General features: G+C 37.4%; 1 protein-coding gene across 7 annotated transcripts in view; it reads right to left on the reverse strand.

Annotated features, from left to right (window-relative positions):
- The window catches only part of LOC120310748 (partitioning defective 3 homolog), a 449,365-nt gene that overhangs the window by 133,491 nt on the left and 292,099 nt on the right, over positions 1–23,775 (reverse strand). For all 7 annotated transcript variants that reach the window (XR_005557452.1, XR_005557451.1, XM_039349526.1 and 4 more), the window contains one exon: positions 23,012–23,260. Coding sequence is in view for 5 of the 7 variants with exons in the window: in XM_039349526.1 (XP_039205460.1) it covers positions 23,012–23,260 (249 nt within the window). In the remaining 2 variants the exon portion in view is untranslated. The remainder of the gene's footprint in view (positions 1–23,011; positions 23,261–23,775) is intronic.

Here is a 23,775-nt window from a genome sequence, read left to right on the forward strand (position 1 = left end):
CCCATTTGGGGTTGAACAACCATTTCACGGGGGTCGCCAAACAACGCAGTCCGCCATTTTTTCCCCCCTTTTCCTTAGCTGTGCTACTCCCTTTTATTCTATTGGCTTTTGAAAGCCAACAGAATAGACTCTCTTGAGTCTAATTCTGTTGGCTTTCAAAAGCCAATAGGAATTGTCCAGGCTGTCTCTGCCCTGCTAAGCCCGCCAAAAGTCCCATTCTGCAAACGGTGCTGCACCAGTTGAGTAGTCCTCGACTTACAACCGGTTGAGTAGTCCTCGACTTACGACTGGTTGGGGTCGCGGCATTAAAAAGGTTGAGAATCACTGGTTTAGCTACAGATCTATCTTTAGCTACAGATCTATCATTATAATGCTTGATTTTTATAGTTTATTTTAATCAGCACTTGAGCCCCAAAATAATACATTACAATATGAAAATGGGTGGGTGTTTGGTAAAAGGGTGCCATTTAAACCAAGAATCTTTTCCTCTGGATGTTTAATGGTATATAGATAAGCCCTTCTAAATTGACAAAATCAAAGAACAAAACAGCAGGTTTAAATATTGTTAACATTTAGATTTTTTAAAAATCAAAGAAATAACTAAATCCCAATTGAAATACTATGAAAATTATGAACATGTTTGTACAAAGCAATAAATAAATTGTATATATTAAGCATGTATAAGCCAGATGCTGAGATCTAATCACCCAATTTTTGCAACTATTAAGAACTCTAATGTGGCTCTTGGTAACATCATGAATATACACTTGGTATATACTTGTGAAAGTATCAATGTGTTTAAGAGCTAATAGCCACAGATTACAGTCAAGGTTCCCATGGGATTTTTGGTTTCTTTTCAGAACAGATGGTGAAAAATGAGGATGAAAAAACCATTTTGCAGGAAATATTCATTGTTTAGTCAGAGAATGTTATCTTAAGTTTTATTTAAGCAACACAGTATTGTGCTATAATTTAAAGCAAATCACTTTTCCCCTTCAAATCTATAAATAACAGAAGCTAATAATATGGCCAGAAATTCAGTACTTATTGTATATCTCTATTTGGTTAGTATTAATATGAATAATAATTTATAATGGAATTTGCCCCAAGCCATATCTTCACTAAAATATTACAGTTTTGCCTTAATACTACACTAACATTCACAGCAGGCTGCCAGGTTCTGTATGCAAATAGTCTGACTTTTATACTTTAGTGGTTTATACTATTAAGACAGTACTCTGGAGAGACACCTGGGTTGATTCTTTATATTAAAAACTATACATCACCATTCAGGTCAGTTTTTTTTCTCAAAAATAGAGGTAGTTCTTGACTTACAACAGTTCATTCAATGGCACTGAAAAATGGCCATTGAAAAAAATGGACTTATGACAGTTTTTCACCCTTATGACCATTGCAGCATCCCCATCATCATGTGATTTACATTCCGATGCTTGATAACTGGCTCATATTTATGACGGTTGCATGTATGGATGTCATGTGGTCACCTTTTGTGACCTTCTAACAAGCAAAATCAACGAGAAAGCCAAATTCACTTAACAACGTTACTAATTTAACAACTGCATTCATTCACTTAAAAATTTGACAAGAAAAGTCATAAAATAGGGCAAAACTCACTTAACAATTTTTTCACTCAGTAACAAATTTTAGGCTCGGTTGTAAATCAAATCATACTATTTTACTTGGTCATTCAATCTTCCAATTTTAATTTTTAAAACATCTAAAGATTTTGCATTCAATATGCAAATGTCTTTGAAGGCATTTAAAGATACGGGGAATTGTACTCTTTTACTCACATACAAGTTGATTACACTGTATCTAGAAAGCTATATTCCCAAATGGTCCAAAGACTTAGATTGTTTCTGACTCTACCAGATGACTAACATAAAGTAAACCTACCCTTGAATTAATTCAATATAATGAATGGTTTCTTAAGAGTGGAATTTATATATATGATGTTCTGCTCCAGAGCACATTTATTGTATCATGAAATATGGCTAATCCAGTATGTTCTCATAATAAATTTAGGATTAATTTTTTTGTAGTCAGAAGTAGCTTAAACAAAGCTTTGGTACTATCTAATTTCACAAAATGTATATACATTTTTAATGCCACTTATATGGCTTCTAATAAAATTACTGTGTACTTGTGGATTTTGGTGCCAAATGCACCATGGGGTTACTCTACCACAGTCCATTTAAACTTGATGATCCTTGGTGCTGTCTGAACTTGGTTGTTTTCTTGCAGACGTTTCGTTACCCAAACTAGGTAATATCATCAGTGCTGTGATGTTACCAGGGTTGGGCAATGAAATATCTGCAAGAAAACAACCAAACTCAGAGAGCACCAAGAATCCTTCATTTCAACCCTGAGCTACAAATATTTTTCTTTATTGGTACCATTTAATTTTGTTTGCAATGTGAAGTGTAGTGTTATAAAAAGGAGAAAAATAAACTATGCTTATTCAAAAGGCTTGTTTAATATACTACAGAATGGGAAACATTGGATGCTCTGAATCCAAAAGAAAAAGTACTGTATTTTCCGGCGTATAAGATGACTCGGCGTATAAGACGACCTCCGACTTTGGAGATGATTTGCATGCTTTAGAAAGTCGTCTTATATGCCGGAAAATACGGTAATAGAAATAATGGCTGCTTCATACAGAACTGGAAAGTAGTAAGTTAGTCAGTATAAATCATTCCATTCCAGGCTGAAAATTATCCAAAATAATTGAGAACATATATATAAAACTTCACATTCCTTACCATCACAGAAGAGAAAGAAGACAAGAAACAGGTAGTTTTACTTTGTCTTAGCCCTGGATACTTCAAACATTCATCAGCCATTATTTTTTTCTACGTTGCCAGCTTTACCTAGTGTGATTTCCTTTAAATTAAGTCCCAAAAAACTACAATAACATATCCATAGAATCACTAGCAATTTAAGGTCAATTTGTAGAATTATATATCTAAATTAATTTTATAGATAGTTAAAAGAGTTACTCATTTAACAGAAGTTTTATATTCAAATGCAGAGCCACCTAAAGAGCGAGTGTTGATAAACAGAAAAATATATCTGTTTCAATACTGACTAACATTTTTATAACAAAATTTATGAACAATAAACTGAAACCAACATTGCTTCTTTCTGAGATACAGGTACTCCTCAACTTGTAACAATTCGTTTAGTGACATCCAAAGTTACAACGACACTGAAAAAAGTGACTTATGACCATATAACCATTGCGGCATCCCCATGGTCATGTGATCAAAATCTGGATGCTTTGCAACTGGTTCATATTTATGACAGTTGCCATGTCCTGGGTCATGTGATCCCCTTTTGTGATCTTCTGACAAGCAAATCAATGGGGAAGTCAAATTCGTTTAACAATGATGTTACTAATTAACACCTGCAGTGATTCATTTAACAACTGTGGCAAGAAAGGTCATAAAATGGGAGCAAACCTCACTTAACGAATGTCTTGCTGAACAAAATAAATTTTGGGCTCAATTGGGGCCGTAAGGACTACTGTACCAGCAAACATGAGAGGGTAAGAAGCCAGTTCCAAAGGATATTTTTAAGGAAAGCTCATGCAGCCAATCCGCATTTATGAGAATAATTGTATAAATGAAATGAAATTAAACAGGAAGGTAGGATTTGAAGATGGAGGGCTTACTTGCAAAGGCTCCTGTTTGATTTTCATATGGTAGTCATGCATAAATTGCATTTGGATATGGTATTCCACTCTGCATATTAAACTGAAGGATTATTCACAGGTTCTCTATCTAGGTCATCCTATTATTTTAAATTATAAGGAACTCCTCTAATTCAATGGTGTCAGCAGCCGTCTTTCAAGATTTCTAATCAAAGCTGATGATAACCATCCCAGGCAACAGATTGTAGCTTCTCCAATGAGTAATTACACAAAAATGTGTTCACTTTTACCCTGGAATTCTTGGTACACTTTATAATCTTAACATTTCTAAATCTAGCAAAACGACTGATGGGTTTTATAATTTAGTCAATACTCTTAACGTATTTAATAAGCAAATGTCAAAATCTATGCTAACAGTGTGCTCTACAAAGTAAGTTTTGACACAGGTGTGCTCTCTCTTGCCTCTCTCTCTCTCTCTCTCTCTCTCTCTCTCTCTCTCTCTCTCTCTCTCTCTCTCTCTCTCTTTCTCTCATACACATACACAATCATTGAGAAATGAGCATGTTGCTTGCAATTGACTTGTGATCAATTTAAAATAGGGCATGCAAAGGGGGGAAAATGACATGACAGAATTCAAAATCTACTTTTTAGAAATAAAAAGGATAGAGTACAAAAAGTGAGTTTTATGAAAAAAATAGTTCAGAAATAAATTAAAAAACAATAGATTAATACAGAGTAATTCATCAGATGCTGGCTAAAAATTCATTAGAAGAGCTGATACAGATCAAGTCAAATGTTATACAGCAATATTTAATGAGGTGAAATTAATCAAAAGAAGTGGCATGCAATATTGCATAGGATCAGGCTATTCTCACAATATGTATTTTATTATACAACTTCTAATATACCAAATACCTCAGTTAGCAACCATATGCAAATACAATTGTAATAAAAAGTATTAAAAATTCATTTTGTTATATGTATGTGCATCTTTGTGTAAATTTCTGTACCAGTGAGAGTACTGCTGGCATAGTGGTATGAAAGAACTTGATCTGAATGAGATTTCATTGCTTGTTGGGGTTTAAAGATAGTCCTAAACATCTGTAGAGCATCCCATTATTTCTTCTTTATCACATGGAAAAAGAAGAATAAATATTTGCAATGATGTCTGGTCAGGTATATTGGTAAGAGTGTATAATCCCAGAAGAGTATATCAGAAGAGTTAAGTAAGATAATACAGAAACAGACAAACTAGATTTAAAATAAAGAGCCATTTGATAACCCTGCCAAGAGAAAAGCCTGTTAGAAAACAAGGGAGTTCAAAGAGACTTGGTTTTCCCTTAAGTATTTCTATAAGGGTTAAACATACAGCATCCAAATGACCCTTCCATGACCTATGACTGAAACTAAAAGGCTGAATGGGACAATAGCTCTGGAATATTTTCCTTTCTGATTCTTAAATTTGTTTATTTTTCCCAGAGTTTCTTATCTCACACTTTTAACTTTCAACACACACACACACACACACACACACACACACACACACACACACACACCAAGTTTTCTCACACTTTTTCAAGATTCCAAGTTTTTTAAGGAATGGCAGACCCAAGCCCTCAAAATGGAGAAATGGTTGCTATAAAGAAATATTTTAGCACACAGCCTATTTCTTACCTTTCAAGTGTCCAAAATCTGACCTTTCTAATGTTCACTGTTTGCTTCTGGGATCTTGAAAACGAAATGGTATACATGTATTTTTTTAAAGCATTTAGATGAGTAAGTAGTCCTGGTGCTTCAGACCACCAGAGGTAACATTGTTTTTAGATTTTATTTTTGAAAACAATAAATTTCAGACTTTTCACAGCTGAACAATGTTAGCTCTAGAAGGTATTTCTGTAGTTTTTAGACAATGAATGTCTTCCAGAGACTTAACTTTTCCTCATTTTGCTTTGCTCTCTTTTCTCTTGTTTCTTGTCATTAATTTTCTTAATCAACTTTTGCAACAGTCTCATAGACACAGCGCAACAAATGTGACCAAACTGCAAGAATCTAAATAACATATATTGCTTGTCCTGCTGTGTCATCTTTGTTTTAATTGCTCTAATGGAAAAGAACAAAGGCTGAAACAGAGTGGCAGGGGAATCAGTAGATAGCTCTTCATTGTCTTTAGTGCTTTGTCCCGGGGGAATAAAACTGTGATGAAAAACAAAGTCACAAAGCTAAATATTGTTGAAATACTAGTAAGCAATCAGTATGCATGAAAAATTGTGCTTATTACATATATATCTTAGTTTTCCTCTCCAAAAAATAGCTTAGGTGGTCCTTAATTCCACATAGCTGTGGTCTACTTCCTGGCATTCATTCTAACAGCTGAGAATCATACAACAAAATAGGGTCAATGATGTCCTGAACTCATAATCAAAGCAACAACATTAATAATAAATCCAAGTTATGGTAGAATGAGCAACTTTTCTAAATGTTTTGTAAGCTTGGTAAAATGGATGCTCTTCAGTTTAATGGCTAAATCAGAATGCAGAAATTTCTGAATCCTTAGAACAGGCATGTCAAACCTGCGATGTCACATGATGTTGTGTGACGTATCGCGACTTTTTCCCCATTGCCGGCAATGGGGTGGGCATGGTTTTGGCATGACGCATCCGGCCCACAGGCCGGCAGTTTGACATGCCTCCTTAGAAGTACTCAACTGCATTGTATGACACTGGCAGAAATTTCTCACTGTTATAAATGGAGGTTAAAATTATTAAATTACATAATTAACTTTAACCTGTATTTAAACTGTGCTTGGTGAGACTACACATGCAATATAATAAAGATATATAATACCATTTAATTTCTCTTGTGCATTTTACAGAAACACTGGAAGAACCAATAGGTGAAAAATTGCCAAACCAGCTTTCTCTAAACACACACACACAAACACACAAGTGGAAATGAAGTATGTCAGTAACCTTTGGCAACAATGCCACATAAGGAAATTATTTATTGGTGGAGATTGTTCGGCTTGTAATCTGAATTACTCAAAAGAGCAAGAAGAGTAATATTTCACATTCCATATTTTAATACAACCTTTCAACATTTAACAGCTTGTAAGTTTTGCACGAAACAGAACTAGAACTTCTAGATTTAAATGTCACTCATGTAGCCACATAAAAAAATATTTTACATTAACAAATTTTAAATTTATAACAATTTGCTATTACTGTGAATCAATAATGACACTGAATATACTGGAAAATTTCTTAAAACTGACTCACTCAGCATTTTCCTGGAGGAATGGAGAGCCACTGTAAATATTAGGAGGTTTATGGGATACTATTTGAGAATAAAAATATTCTAATTTGGAGCAATTCTACATTTTCTGGAAGATTTGTCTCAAATAGTCAGAAGGACCCTGTGTCTTTTTCTCGAGTACAAAGGAACGAGTGCTATAGTGAGAAGGATCAGGAAACTTTCCTTGGTGGACTTTAAGTTACTTTATTACAGCATTCAAAAAAAATCATAGAGATATCTTTTGCATTCTAATATGAAACAATTTCCTATACATACAATAAGCAGTTCTTCTAAGATAACAGCTTACATTGCAGTATTATAGCTGCTTTTTAACCAGAAAGTAATTATATTAAAAGAGTACTTACGTGGCAAAATGATTATTAGCATTGCCTTTTTATTATGTTGTGTTTTGATAAATATCAGTAACTATAATTTTCCCCCTCCCTTCCTCTAATTCTTTTCCTAATGCTTTTCTTAGAGTTAACAAATTTTTGAAGCATGCAGCATTAATCTACCCAACAACTATATTCTTAGTGACAATTGATAATTGTACCTCTACTTATAATGTCCTCGGGTTCAAACAAACATACAGACACAAACACAAATAACGATCAAAGAGTAGTTTAGTGTTGGGTTAAGGGAAATCTACTTAATTTTTACATTCTGAGAACTATCATTGAGGGTCAAAGGTGTACACATCATGCAATAGATGAAAGAGTTCACAGATATTTTATGGTTCATTACCCAAAATACCTGTTCCCATTCTTGCATGCTAGACTATGTGGACTATCTGGAAGAGAGAAGGAGGAAATAAAGGGGCGTTGTCTTACCTGAATGCCTTTTCTCAGCATGATGATGTAGCATCCACCGGTGGGTAATCTCAGCCTTCCTGCTCAGTTGAGACTAAGAAAAAAACTTCAGCCATGCCTACTTTGGGTGGTCCTTTCCCCAGTTTTGATGAGGCGAAGCAACCATGACGAAGTCTGACACAATGGCTCCTCCTGTAATTATACCTTCCTAGACTGACTGTTAAGGGTGGGTGTGGATGCTACATCATCATGCTGAGAAAAGGTGTTCAGGTAAGATTTCTCCAGCATAATAGATGTAGCAACCACCGATGGGACATACCAAAGCCACCCATGTCCCTGCCGGGAGGGACAGTGTAGGCATGTGTCCCCTGTGAAGAAACAACTTGCTGCAAGACCCTTCTGCCAAATGAGGCATCCGCTGCAGCGAACTTATCAAGTTTGTAATGCCTTATAAATGAAGAGGGAGAAGTCGCTGCCCTACAGATCTCTTCAACAGAAGCCTGGTTAGACCAAGCCGCTAATGTGGCCGCGCTATGTGTTGAATGAGCGGTGATGCTTGTCAGCACTGGTAAAGACTGGGATCTATACGCGTGAGCAACACATGCCCTGATCCATCTCCCAATGATTGAAGATGATACCTTCTTACCCATGGAAGAGGGCTGAAAGGACACGAACAGGGCCTCCAACTTGCAAAAGGCGGCAGTCCGCTTAACGTAATACTGCAAAGCCCTGTGCACATCTAGTTTATGCCACTGTCTCTCCAGACGATGTGACGGGTTGGGACAAAAGTCTGGAAAAATAAAATCCTGGGACCTATGGAACCATGTATTGACTTTCGGAATGAAAGAAGGGTCTAATTTAAGGACCATTCTGTCCTCCAGAAACATACACAGATCACTTCTGACCGAGAGGGTGGTCAGTTCCGAAATACGTCTTGCTGATGTGATGGCTACCAGAAAGGCAACCTTCAGAGAGAGGAAGTAAAGTGAGCAAGACCTTAGGGGCTCAAATGGTGACACCGAGAGGGCTTGCAACACTCTTATTAGATCCCATGAGGGATATCGGTGCATCTTAGGGGGCCTGGTGTTAATTGCCCCTTTTAGAAAGGCGGCAACCATTGGGTGCTGTGATAATGAGTGTAGATTGTCACACATGAGGACCATTGATAGGGCTGCAACTTGCCTGCGGATGGTACTATTTGATAACCCCTTATTCAGTCCCTCCAAAAGGTAGTCTAAAATATCAGGGATGGTTACCGATAGAGGTCTAAGATTAAGTGAATTATACCATGTGCAGAAATTCTTCCATGTGGCATCATAAATTCTATTAGTGGAGGGTCGCCTTGAGGCTTGGATCATGGAGATCACCCCAGACGAATAGGACTGTCTGACTAAACTCTCCCGCTCAAGTGCCAAGCGGCTAGTTGAAGCCACTGGGGTTCTGGGTGTTGGAGATTCCCTTGCCTGAGAGATACGTGACCCGGTGGAATCCTCCACGGAGGAGAGACCAACAGATTCACGAGGCCGGCAAACCACGGCCGCCTTGGCCAGTGTGGGACAACTAAGATTACCTCCGCCTGTTCTAGAAGTAGCTTGCAGATGTGGTTGCCGGTATTAGTGGCAGAGGGGGAAATGCGTAAAGCAGTCCCCTGGGTCATTTGCTGCGGAGGGTGTCCGTTCCCTCCGCCCCCGGTGACCGGAACCTTGTGAAGTACCTGGGGAGTTGGGAGTTTGTTGCTGAGGCAAACAGATCCACCTGTGGCTGTCCGAACCTTTCCGAAATTTCCCTGAACAGAGCCGGATCTAGATGCCACTCCGAGTGGTCGACCGTCGCCCTGCTCAGTGAATCGGCCTGGTGATTCACCTCCCCTGATATGTGTTCTGCCCACAGACCCAGATCCAGTGCTTCCTGCATGAGGGACCATGACCGGGTCCCTCCCTGTCGGTTGACATGGGCCTTGGCTGCTATGTTGTGCGTCATTATCAGGACATGCTTCCCCGCCACAAGGTCGGAAAATTGACGGAGTGCTAAATATATTGCTCTGAGTTCTAGCCAATTTATGTTGTGTGAGAGATCTGACTGGGACCATTGTCCCTGTGCCATGTGAGTCTGTAGGTGTGCGCCCCAGCAGAATAGGCTGGCATCCATAGTCAACGTGAGCCTGGGAGGTTCCTTGAACAGGGAACCCCTGTTCAGTGCTGACAACGTCCAGCATAGGAGGGACGACAGAGTGTGATGCGGAACTCTCATCTTCCTTATTGAGGCACTCATGTTCCATCTCTGGAAGGGAAGGAGGAACCACTGGAGAGTTCTGGAGTGCAGTCTGGCCCACGGAACAACACCCAGACAGGAAACTATCTTGCCCAACAGCTGAGACAGCTGGACCAGTGGAACTTCTCTTTCCGGATTCCGTGAACAAGCAACCTGATACTGTCTTTGCGCTGCTGGGAGAGATAAACCTTGCAAAGGATGGAATCTATTATTGTTCCTAGATGGACAATTCAAGTGGAAGGGATTGTGTGACTCTTTTTGAAGTTTATTGAAAATCCGTGTTTCTGTAGTGTCTCTATTGTAATCTGCAGGTCCGATTGGGCGGAACGGAATGAACTGGATTGGATAATTATATCGTCCAGGTAACATTGTATGCGCACCGGCATCAATCTGAGGTGGGCTGCTAAGACTGCCAATATCTTTGTGAATATCTGAGGGGCCGAAGAGAGGCCGAAGAGAGTCCTGTACTGGTAATGCCGGTGTGCATAACAAAACCGGAGGAATTTTTGGTGTTGAGGGAGGATGGGAATGTGAAGGTACGCTTCGGTCAGATCTATGGAGGAGAAATAATCCCCTTTTCTGATACTGGCAAGAATGGATTTGAGGGACTGCATCTTGAATCTCCTGTAGGCTAGGAAGTAATTTAGTCCCTTTAAATCCAGAATTGCGCTCCAACCTCCTGAGGCCTTGGGAACTATGAACAGGATGGAGTAGAACCCTTTTCCTGTCTGATTCCGAGGTACTAGTTCTATGGCCTCTATTTCTAGCAGATGAGATATGGCCTTGGACACTAACTCGGTCTTGTGTGTATTTCTTGATGTGGGACACTGAATGAAACGGTCTGAGGGAATGGATAGGAACTTTAGGGCGAGACCATATCTTATGGTCTTCCTTACCCAGAAGTCATTGGTGGTGACCTCCCAAGTGTTGCTGAACAGTGCTAAGCGACCGCCTATAGGAGGATCCGCTTTGGCGTCACCTGGATTTCCTGAAAGCATGATCCCCTGCCCCTCGAAAGGGACATTTGGACTGGAATTGACCCTTAGTTCCAGAACTTTGGCGGTCCTGCTGTTGATCCTGTCTGGGGGAGAAGGATCGAGAACTGGGACTGCCCAGTTCAAAAGGGCTGCCTCCATTCCCAAGAACCTCCAGCACGAAAGGCCTGCCTGCGAAATTCCTGCTGAAGCCTTCTGTCCGCCTTCTTAGAGGGGTGTGCCAGGACCCGTCGCTTGTCCTTCCCTTCTATCAGGTACGGTTCAAGAACCGGACCAAATAGCTGTTTTTCACTATAGGCTGCCATTGATAAGCGCCACTTTGATTTTAAATCCGCCCTCCACTGTTTGAGCCACAGCAGTCTGCGTGATGAAACAGTGGCCGCAATGGACCTAGCGGAAAACTTGGCCGATTGGAGTGACGCAGCTACTAGCTTCCCCAACGTCTGGTGTGTACGTACATGGTCAGGAGGGATCAGAGCCTGTAGCTCACGGAGCCACATAATGGACATCCTCGCAAAAAAGGACGAAGACGTTGCCGCCTTAATCACCCATGCCGAGGCCTGGTGAGCTCTGTGATAGGAAAACTCAAACCTTTTGTCCTCCACCTTTAGAGCTTCCACCATATCCCCCGGGATTGTAGATGTGGAGAACAGTGAAGTGAGAGGAGTGTCCACAGTAGGCACCTCTAGAAGGGAGTCAAATGAAGAAGAGACATTAAAGAATTTCTTTTCCGTGCTATTGGGAGAAGGCAAAGTGGCCAATGAGGTCCACTGTTTCTCTACAGTGGTGCGGAATATAACAGAGCAAGAAATCTGTTTCTACTCCACTACCTTTTCAGCAAACAAAGGATCAGACTCCTGTGTAGAGGAGGTAGATGGTTTAGGCTCCTGCTCTGTGACCAATTTGGCCATGGTACAGGCTTTCAGGAGTAATGACCTGAACAGGGATGGATTGAAGAGACCCGTTGTCGGGGTCGGATCTGGAGCTGCCTCCTCATCCTCTGACATGGGGATGTCTACCGACTCCAGGTCCACAGATTTCCCTTCTCCTAATTGAGATGATGTTTCAGAGACACCTGAGCCAGCTAACTGAACACGCCCTGCTTGACATGAAGATATGGGTGGAGGCGGTGGTACCTGGGGAAACTCTTGACCCATAAACTGGTTAAATGAATGGTGCATGAATGCCTGGAACTGCTCTGCCCACATGCCTTGTTCTGTAGAGCGAACTCCAACTGCTGTGGGAGTATATGTGGCTGCCGGAACTTGTTGTGTGAAGGAAGCAGAAGAACCAGTGGGAGGAGGAGGAGGAAGAGGAGGAGGAGAGGAAGAGGGACCAACCTGTTCAGTTTCCCCTTGAGGAGACCAAGCCCTGGGGGCGTCATACGAAGGCACACATGGAGGCTCAAATGGGGACCAGTCCAGTGAAACAGGGGGAACCACTTCAGCCTCACTGGATCTGAGCCTTTGAACTCTGGAAAATTCCTTTTCCAATGCCTGATGTCTCCTCGAGGCCTTTTGCTCAGCAGCCTTGGAGGGTTCCTTGGTAGCTAAATGCTTTGTCTTGGCCTTTTTCTTTCCCCCCACGTCCAATTCAGAAGATCTGCATTTTGTTTGTGTGGGGGGAACTCCAGAACCTTGCGATGTCTGAGGAGTTTCACTGTCTGCCATCACTCGCTGGATATTCTGAATAGGAGATGTCCAGGAATGGGGAGAAAAACACGCAGATCTGGCTCTGTTCAGATCTGAACAACCACAATGCCAAACAGGCAGACAGTCCACTAGAACTGCCAGACTAGGCCCTGCTGACATAGCGCCGCGAACTACTAGGAACAGGTAGTGCAAATTGTCCCTCAGAAATTATAAACAGAGTAGAATTGTGTATGTATATTCCTGCTTGAATGAGGCCGCTTCTCCTTTCCTTTAGGAAGTATGCAATGGAGTGCTGTGTAATTCCCCCCCCCTTGAGAGCCTAACACAACAGGCTACGGTATTAAAGGATCAGGCCTGATAAGGGCTCTATGGATATATAAGGCCATCAAATGGCGACCACGCCCAATAACTAAAACAAAATGGTGGCTGCAAGCCTCCTCATCTCCCAAAATGGCGACACCCCAGGGAGAAACTTTCCAACTGGTAATCCGTCCAGATTGATAACAATGAGGGACCTTTGCAGTAATTGCTCTTTCCCCTCTTTATTTATAAGGCAGAACACTTGCGATTTGTTGCGCAGCCTCCACTGCGATCCGGATCGAGTCCTGCACCTGCTGGAGCCTCGTGGCCACGATGGTAAGAAACGAGGCCTCCCAGCCAAGCCATGCTCCGACAGGACTGGACAATCAAGCCGTGCTCCAAATCGCCAAAAAAACAGCCTCCGTTTAAGCGCAGAACAGCTGCTTAGCACTCAGCCAGTAGGAGTCGGCTACGATCGGCTCAAAGAGGCCTAAGAGCCTCTTCTAAGTTAGGACTCTAACTGCCTCCAAGCACTTAAACAAGTGAACTAAAACTGCTAACTACAAAAAAACACAAAACAAACCTAAGTCTAAATTCTAAATAACTCTATTTTCCAGAATCAAATTAGTTTAAAACTAGTCTAACAGAGGAGCCACCAAAGTTGCGTTCTACTGAGCTGAGACTAAGAAAAAACTGGGGAAAGTACCGCCCAAAGGAGGCGTGGCTGAAGTTTTTTTCTTAGTCTCAATTGAGCAGGAAGGCTAAGATTACCCAACGGTGGATGCTACATCTATCATGCTGGAGAATGACTAACTTCCTTCTTCCTTATCTTTCAACACAGCAAGGCTAAGCATGACCTTGTTTCTTTTTCTCTTTTCCTCATTCCAGAACTATGAAACTTCAAAATGTTGTGTCATTTGCTGAGAATCATGTACAAATCAACTTTCTCCTTTGGCAATATAAACATATGTGAAAATAATTTGAACATGTATGTAATTAAAGATTTGTCTAGTGAAACAAAATTATCCATTACTCAGTTTTATCTATTGTCCTATTAAATCCTGATATATAGCTAAATGACATTTAATGAAAATCACACTATTCAAAGCAATTTCAAGGGTTACAGAATATAAACTATGACTATATGAATGAAGCTTTTCAGAGAAGATTTATCAAAATTCAGATGATATCTAGGGTGGACTGTCATGCATATTAATTGAAAAAGATAGTTTGCTTTAAACCAAATATATGCATGTCTAACATAGCAGCAGCCCTGCTTGCCAAATGTTTTTGAAGAGAATGATAGAAGCACAGCAAACTTGTTAACAATTATGTTTCCTTTGTTAAAAAAAGGAAAAAATCCCAAATGCCTGATTATATACTCAACTGAATTTCTAAATATCAATTGTTGAATTAAACATGCTACTGATAGAAACATATTTTGATGACCATTGACTTACCATATTTTGATGACCATTGACTAACTTATATAAGAAAACTTTCTTCTAGAAAGTATATAAGCATTGGATTATACTAGTTGTACAACAAACAGAACACAACAGTTCTGACTCAAGAAGCATGCAAAATAATTCTGTTGTACACTACACAAACCTTCAATTTCAATAGCTCTTTTAAATTTTGAAGAGCCACTAAAGGTTTCCATGTCACACTAAGATAGTTCTCTGAAATTTGGCTTGTGAGATGCATGAAATCAAACACTGTGGTCTATAAAATGTTGCTTATAGTTTAATGCCATCTGTAAAAAAAGCCATAATAACTTGCTATATAAACCATAGCTGAAATAATAAGTGTTATGAGTGAATTCTGCCCACCTTGGGTCATTATAAAATTCAGAGATCTTTTGTTTTGTAGCCCTAAAGCAGTGGTTCTCAACCTGTGGGTCGGGACCCCATTTGGGGTCGAACGACCATTTCACGGGGGTCGCCAAACAAGGCTGTCTGCCATTTTTCCCCCTTTTCTTTGGCCACGCCCCTGACACCTGGTGATGTATAAGTGGTTGGGGGTCACCACAACATGGGGAACTGTATTATGGGGTCATGGCATTAGAAAGGTTGAGGACCACTGCCCTAAAGGATATGCAACTCAGAGAGGGGTAAGTCCAAATTCCAGTTATTGCAGATCTACCATAATAATAAACAAAGGGCATAATTTCTATACTGGAAGTGACCCAAAATGTGAAGCAGAATTTTCATTTGTGTGTGTTTCTGTGTGTGTATCTTATTTTATTCATGTATTATTTATTTCATCATCATTTCATCAAGGTTTTATCCTATTTTATTCTTCTAGGTACAAGATTCTCTTCTTTTTCCCTCCAAAATTTCCATTTGCTTGATAAATGTTAGTTGAAATTGAACAAAAATCTTTTTATTGAACCATGCATATAAAAGTATAGAAACCCAAAATTGCAAATAAGGATTGCTTTTAAGACTACATCAATATATCCACCTAAACTACTGTATTTTCTCAATATCTGAAAGCTTGTTTCCCCATCATCACCACTTATTTTCCCAAGAAACTATAAAAAAACCCTCACTGAAATAATATCTATTTATGGTACCTATTAAAATATATACCCATCTGTGGAAAGGAACCAGACTTCCCAATTTAACTCCTATTATTCTCAACCTTCAAAATCAATTAAGAATTGTGTTAACTTCTCCAGAAGGGTCAAAAACTGAACATTCATAGATTGTTCAAAGCATTATAACACATTTCTAGGATATCTTCAGTTATGTTTGAAAGAGTAACACTTCTTCTGATAGCAAAGTTAGTAGAAAGGTACATTAATGATGTTGTTTTTAATGCTTGGTACATATTTATAAATTTCCTTGATATCTTGGGAATATCTTAACAGAGTTTTTGTAGGGGAAGAAACAGAATATGATTTCTTTTTTTCTGGATACTTGTCTGGTTGAGGAACCAAAGATAAAACTGAAAATAAATACAAGGTTTTGAGTTATGTTGACTACTTTTGTTAGTTCTTTTGAAGATCTAAAACTGTTAGAAATACAGACAATGCAAACATAAAGGTAGAACTTCATCCAGTAAGGAGAATATTTGTAGCTCAAAGTTGAAATTACGGGTATTTCAACATCATTTGGATAATAAAATGTCTGCAAGAAAACAACCAAGTTCAGAGAGAACCAAGGACCCTTCCGAATTTCATCATTTTTGTTTTTCTTACTTTTACTTGTTCTTCAATATTCTTTTATTCCCATATCCTCCAGAATCTATCTAATTTGAAACTGTGAACTCTGCAGGGAATTCAGTCACACTTTTGTTTGGTATCAGAAAGCACCTTGAATAACAAGTGAAAACAACTTTCACGCATGAAATAGATTTTCTTATGTCACCTTGAATCTATAAACAATGGACTATTTTCTACATAAACTACATAGCAACAAATAAATATTAAAATATCAGTTATTTTTAATCTTATACACAGGGGGAAATTATACACTATCTGTTCTTAGAGTGCTATTCAAATTTGTTGTCAAACAAAGTTCTAAGAACAAATGCCCCAGTAAAAAAGACATCGGAGCCTTAAATACAGAGTTTAATACTTCAGATCAATTAGCAATTTCTGAAAGTTAGAAACATTTTAACAGTGTCATGGAGATGAAAGAGAGCATCTTGGAATGAGCAAAGGAAGAAGCAGGGAAGATTAAATTATGTCTACGGTTATAATGAATCAAAGACTAGAAGGTTGTCTGCAAATCAGCCAGTTTTGATGAAATATTAAGGAGAATGATTATTGATGAAACATGAATAAGCCTTTCTGATTAAATCACATCTCCTCAATTAACACAACTTAAATGAATTGATCCCATTTTTGACAAGCATTCATCTGTTTCAAGAATGGTGGCATATGTGTATATTTTAAAGCTTCCTTCACATGTACTTTTCTGGGTGACCTCCCATTACATCTGCAGGTGCTCGTGTAGCGGATGGTGGATACATAAATACATCTGTCTGAATAGATTCATATTTGCAATTCATTCAAATGGTAAGGTCTCAAGATTAGGCGCTATCTGAGTGAATTGTGAAATATGCCAGAAAACAGAACATTTGGGGGGGCAAGTGAAATAATTCTGAAATATATTCTTTCTCCCATTTGCCAAGATGACAGTGCCTGTGGCTTTTACAAACCTACATCTATAAGGGAAATCACAGAAATAGAACAAAAATAAAATTTAATAGATATATATGTTATCATAAATTTCATCTGTAACAATGGCTTGTAAAATCAATGAGAAAAGAAAATTCCTTTTTGTATCTTTTCAGAATATTTTACTTAAAATGCAACAACCCACACACTGTATTATGATTGACTGTATGTCTCAGAAAATTTAATGAACAGGTAGTTCTCAATAATTTTTTGTTTGGTGACAGTTCGAACATACAATGGCACTGAAAAAAGCAATTATGACCATTTTTCACATTTAGAACAGTTGCAACATACCCATGATCATCATCAAAATTCAGACACTTGGCAACTGGCTCATATTTATGACAGTTGCAGTGTCCCAGAGATACACATCTTTTGAGAACTTCTGACAAGCAAAGTCAATGGGGAGCCAGTTTCATTTTACAACCATGTCACTAATTTAATTAAAGTGATTTATTTAACAATTGTGAATGGAAAGATTGTTAAGTTCACTTAAGTTCACTTAAAGAGCCGAGGTGGCGCAGCAGTTAGAGTGCAGTACTGCAGGCCACTTTAGCTGACTGTGTTCAGCAGGTCAGCGGTTCAAATCTCACCGGCTCAAGGTTGACTCAGCCTTCCATCCTTCCGGGGTAGGTAAAATGAGGACCCAGATTGTTGGGGGCAATGTAAATATATATATATATATATATATATATATATATATATATATACATTGCTTACTGGTGTACACCGCTTAGAGAGTGCTTGCACTTAAAGCGGTATATAAATAAATAAATAAATAAATAAATAATAAACTGTCAGCAACAGAAATGTTGGACTTGATTGTGATTGTAAGTCGAGAACCACCTGTATATATTTAATTTAACAAGAGAAGAGTGGACTATAAATAAGGCAAGCAAGTAATCTCATAACTTTCCCAACACTGAACACTGAAAGGTGAATTGTTTGCTAAACTGACACAACTTTAAATAAGCCCATATGATTTTAGGGTTATTTTAAATTTGAGAAACTTAGCATCACAGGTCAAAATAACCAAAAACAGAAATCTAAACATAGAAATTATATATTCATTTCTAACCTGAGTTAATAGTTAGGGATGAAAAATGAAAGTTCTACAGAAACTGGCTTCCTAGAAGATAGAGTAAAATGTTCACAGAAATCCCCGGTTTTCATGAACATTCTCAAATTGTGTATACATATATTTTTTCAGAAGAACTACAGTATGTCTTTCTATAGCCCAGACTTTCGAATTTACAGCCAGATAAATTCAAATACAAATATCTATCCCTTTGCACTCAGATCTGGTGTTTTAGATTTAAAAAAACTATATTACTAAATCTGAGGAAAAACAAGTTCTGCTTTCTTCCACATCGTGGTTTTCTCTTTTCTGCACACCAATCACAGCACTGCATCCATTAAGAATGACAAATTCTGACTCACTTCTTAAAAACAAATTGTATTTGACAGAACTTCTCTTGCATACTGTTGATAGCTGCTGCACTTGAATAAAATATTTGTAAAATGAATTGAGTGATTGTTAGCTTGAAACAAAGGATGATTGTTAAATGATTTTCCGTTATTCCATTTGTAGGCTATCCTTCATGTCACCCCCCCCCCCATCTTTTCCTGTTTTTAAACCTTCTCTGGGAAAACCATTCCTCTCTTATCTCTTCATACATTTTCCCATTTATAGTATGTCTTGAAGAATAGCTTTAAAAACTAAAAACAAACCAACAGTTGTCTGTCTTCAATTATAAAATGAACTCTTTTAAAACATAAAAAAACAAAAAACAAAACAAATAAATAATAAACAAATGCCACAGCTGAAAATGTTTTTGGAGATGATCTTGCTGTCACATCAGCTCTTAGTTCTGTTATGGAGACTCAAAGACATTTAAATGAAACTTTTTATGATTTCTTTTCCCAACCCCTCAAAAATCATAACCCAAACAATGAATAGGGTCAAAACAAATATACCTCAGAGTAGGGGCTCTGCATAAATCCTCATGAATTTATATTAAAAGTGGATTTCTATTGCATCCATATTGGCAGAAGAGTAGGTAGTAACCTAAGACCATTAAAGTTAGAGGTACTAGTTGTTCCCCTTACACTGAGTTTATGGAATAGCAAACAGATCTTATCAATCTATACAGGGAATAGATCAAGGGGTTATTGGTGCATGATGCATACAGCAGGAAAAAATAATATATAAAAGCCCTAAAGTGCATGTGAAATAAGTTTAAATCAACTGAGAATCCTAATTTCTTCAAGGAAACGGAAGACTGATCCATGTGACTAGCTGTATTTCCAATAATACTTTTTCTAACCAACTGCTATGTATTCTTGCTTCTCTCAAGACCAGACAAGCATCATTTTTTTTTACTTATTACCATTAAATCCAAGTAGAAGGGCTTTTCCTGGCATCCAATGTTTAAAGTTCAAATGATGAGAATTATAAACTTGCTGGAACAACCTACAATAGTGTTGTGAAATCAGGTAACATACAGACAAATTGTATGCATTTTGTTATTGTTATATTTATATGTGTTAACTATGCTTTTTTCATCATTCAAGTCAAACATTGTTTTTAAAGGAAAGAAAGTGGATTGATTCAGACAGCTTGTCTAGACTTCGTTTAAAATAGTTGGGGGAGCCAGTTGTCTTTGAACTGCATTTGTGATCTAAGAAAAAAAGTAACATTAACTAATTGATAAAACTTTCATTTTAATTATCCTGAGAGAAAACTACCTATCCTGTTAACGCTCTTTGTAGGAATTTACAGAAGAATTATCCAATTCAGCTCAAGGAATTTTTTCCATTTGAGAATCTATGCATTACCACGGTGCTGAAATAAGCTTTATGATACTTTGACTTTCTGAATTGAGCTAGAGTTGGACTGATTGACCTAAATGATTCCTTCTAACTCTATGCTTCTAAATGTCAAACCACACTGTTTCTGGAAGAAATTAATTTCTTTTTAGCACCTGCAGAAAGTGTTATTTCTTCATATCTTTCAGCCTAAGGTATTCTGAAAAAAAGCTTAGAATATATGCAATGAATTACTCTTAGACCTTAAAAATATGATATGACTGAAACTTGAAATGATATAATCATATATTCATAAAATATTATTTTATATTATTAAAATTCCTTTTCATAAAAATATTTCAGAATGAATCTTGTACTACTTTCCTAGCACTTTTCTAAATTATACAAAATTATATTCCTTTCAGAAATTGTATTAAACTGCAAATAAAATTAACACAAAATTAACCAGTCACTTTTTTATGTCAATCAATATCATATGTGCATTAAAAATAAATAAGAAAAATTTTGTCCCCTCTCTATCCTTCTTAAACCATTCTTTTTTTCAGTTAAGTTTTTGTGAGATACAACTTGATTCCACTTTTAATGGAAGAGGAACCATTTCACAAAGATGTTTTTTCCTGATGTGTATCTTCAATGGCATAGTGAATGCAAAAAAAATATATAATTATGGTATTTACTTTTCCATTATAGTGTCCAGTGCAAGTTGTGGGATTCTACCCTACTATTTTGAAGCCATTAAGTCTTAAGCAGCACAATGCCTCTTTCCTTTAAATTCCTTCTGAAGACAATGCACTCTTTGGTGGGAAGTGATGTCATAGCAATAGCCTGTAAATGTCCTTTAGCAGCTGTCCTTTCATGGAATTATCTTTATATGTTAGGTTACACATACACATACATACACACACAAAAGTTGGTATATGTATATCACATGTTATGTAATATCACTGTGGTCTAAAAGAAAAAAAATGAAACCAGGCCCACATATCCATTTATTAGCTTGTATAAAAATATTTGTTATAGGAATGTAACTCCCTAGAAATTATTTGGTATGACAGAAGAAAAAAAAAATTCCATCCAGCTCTCTATTTCCCTTTTCCCATACTCATGTAGTATAAGGGGAGGTTCTCCCAAAGGTATTTTAAGAGGTCTTCTGAATTTTTAGAACCACTAGAACCACTACTGAAATGATGCAATGCATACATAAATTAAAATAAACCAAATATTTGTTATCACGCACATAGGACAACAGTTGGAAATCTGGAAAGGTGTAACAGGTTTTGTTAGTAGAGGTCTGTCCTCTGCATAGAATTCCCTTTTGTTTTGTTGAGATGAAAATCTTGAAAGATATCTTTGGTCCAAATGTTTCACACATATCTCTAGAATACTGTGCTCTACATTAAACATTATAACCTCTTTCTTAGTGAGTGGAACCTCTCTGCCTTTTTACATCAAGAATAATAGGAAAAGAAAGCAGATTAATGCTGGCCATGAAAGGCTGAATACAAGTTTGGATTTTGGAAAATATTATTGCCAACTGATTTTGTCTACAGAATATTTGGAATGATATTCTGATACATTATTAAGAAATAATGCCATTTCCCCTACAAAGACCAGATACTGAGCAGAGTGAACTGTTTGTCTTAATCTCATAACAATATAAATTCATTTTATGCCACCAGGTCACTGGCTCATATAACTCTATCAATAAAAGCAGTTATTCAAAGTGTCAGATATTTTCCTACCACTATTAATCTTTCACTGGAAATCTAGGACTGAATTAAGAACTTTGGGCATGTAAAGCATAAATTTTTACCTCTCAACTACATAAGGTGGACAACCTCCAGCACTGCAGATGAGAACAGACTTTCAATTTCTTTCAAAGCTGCAACAGCAGATTCTCTATCTCCTTCTTAATTTTTCATATTTTTCCACTATTTTTCTGCACTTAATTATTTTGCATTTCATTCTAGATTATCCTTTTCTCATTTATAGGTGCTGATTCATAGGCTGCAATTCCAATATTGAAAATTCTGGGTATCGAAATTTATTCTCTTTTATTTATTTCTTAGATACGTCACAATCATATGATAACTTTTTTTAAGGACCAGTGGAATAAGAACCATGTTGGATCAAACCAAATGCTCAAGGTGACCAAATGTGACCAGTTAGATTGGAACCCAGCAGAAGATTAATGCAATTGCAACATATATAGGCCTAATGCTAATGATACTAGAAATAATAAAAGGCTAATAATAAAAAAACATTTAGGAATTTATCATCTTAACATTTCAGTTTAATATTTCACCAGCCAAGATAGAAAATTTATCTCCAGAATGTTGTGTTCTGTTACTAGGGCAAACAATCTAAAAACATACATCAAATTAAATCAGAGAAGATTGCCTGTCAGCAGTACATTATTAGAGTTAAAAAGACCAACATATTAAGCTGGGCATTATGTGTTCTAAGAATATGCCTTACTCAAGCTCCAAACTTTTCAATTTAAAACGGGTGAAGCAGCCAAAGGGCTGACAACGATTCTTAGTTTGTGCCTGTTGATTCCTAGTTCTGATGACCAAAGAAGAGCCTAACCAATTCTGGAACCAATACAGATTCCAACACCTTCCAGAAAATCAGTAACAAAAATGCTCATAAACACCTCAGTATATTTCTAGGATGTCTGATGCTGAATTAGCAGAGGCTAAGCCAAATGTGACTTTAACCTGAATTATGCTAAATAGCACAATTTGAATCTAAAAGCACTTCCAGAAGATAATGAGCTGTGTTAAAATCAACTGAAAAGATCATACTGCTCATTCCATTATGACTTGATTTGTGTAAATTCAATATCTTTCCCTATAAACCTTTTAAAAATCCATTAATAAAATGTAGTTCTGGCTTTACAGCTGACAAACAGTCACCTCCCATGGCCAAGAATAATAATGAAAATTTACAAACCAGACATTGGAAGCAGAATATTGACTGAAGTTTGATTTGGTGCCTACCTGTCTGCAGGTGAAGATTTTGAATTGCGTCCTTTCTTTACTTGGGCATATAATGCTTCTATTGTCGATGCTTCCCCTGGGCTCTGTGGTCTACTGCTAATTGTGCTGCTACTCATGGAGGAATATGAAGGAATTCCAGCATACATTGAGTCAGCATCACATGCATAAGTCCTGTTTAAATCATGGATCTCAACATAATCTCGTTCCCGGGCTTGTCTTTCACGAAACTCTCGGGTCTTGGCTTGTATCCTGGAAATGAGAAATAAAGCTAGAAATAAGTTTGAAAATCGGGTGGGAAAATAATTGCAATTCATGGGTAACTAAAATTTAAGTTAAAAAAAACCAGCTTAAGGATCAAATACTTAAATATTGAAATACATTGGGATTTTATCAGAAAAATTAATATAATAGACATGATAGATGTTTTGCCAGATTTGCATATAACTATATCGGTATTACTTTGCCTAATTATAACTAAACAAGCCATTGGATTACTGAATACAAGATTTGTTTTTAACTAGATTGCTTTAATGCAAGTACCCTTGAATATTTTTCCCATATTATGTGGACATGAATCATAATGTTATAAGAGCTTTGAGACCATTTCACATAGTAATTATTAATCATTTCTGTTTGCATCATTATGTATTCCACACTATATCACACTATATCTCTATGGTTGCCACAATCATTTTATTAAAAGGATATGCTTATAACTTTATCTCATTTTTACTCTAATTCTGCTCTTTAACCATTCAGATTCT

The sequence above is a fragment of the Crotalus tigris genome, unplaced genomic scaffold (assembly GCF_016545835.1).
Source record: "Crotalus tigris isolate CLP2741 ecotype Arizona unplaced genomic scaffold, ASM1654583v1 scf7180000018287.699579, whole genome shotgun sequence".
Lineage (NCBI taxonomy): Eukaryota > Metazoa > Chordata > Lepidosauria > Squamata > Viperidae > Crotalus > Crotalus tigris.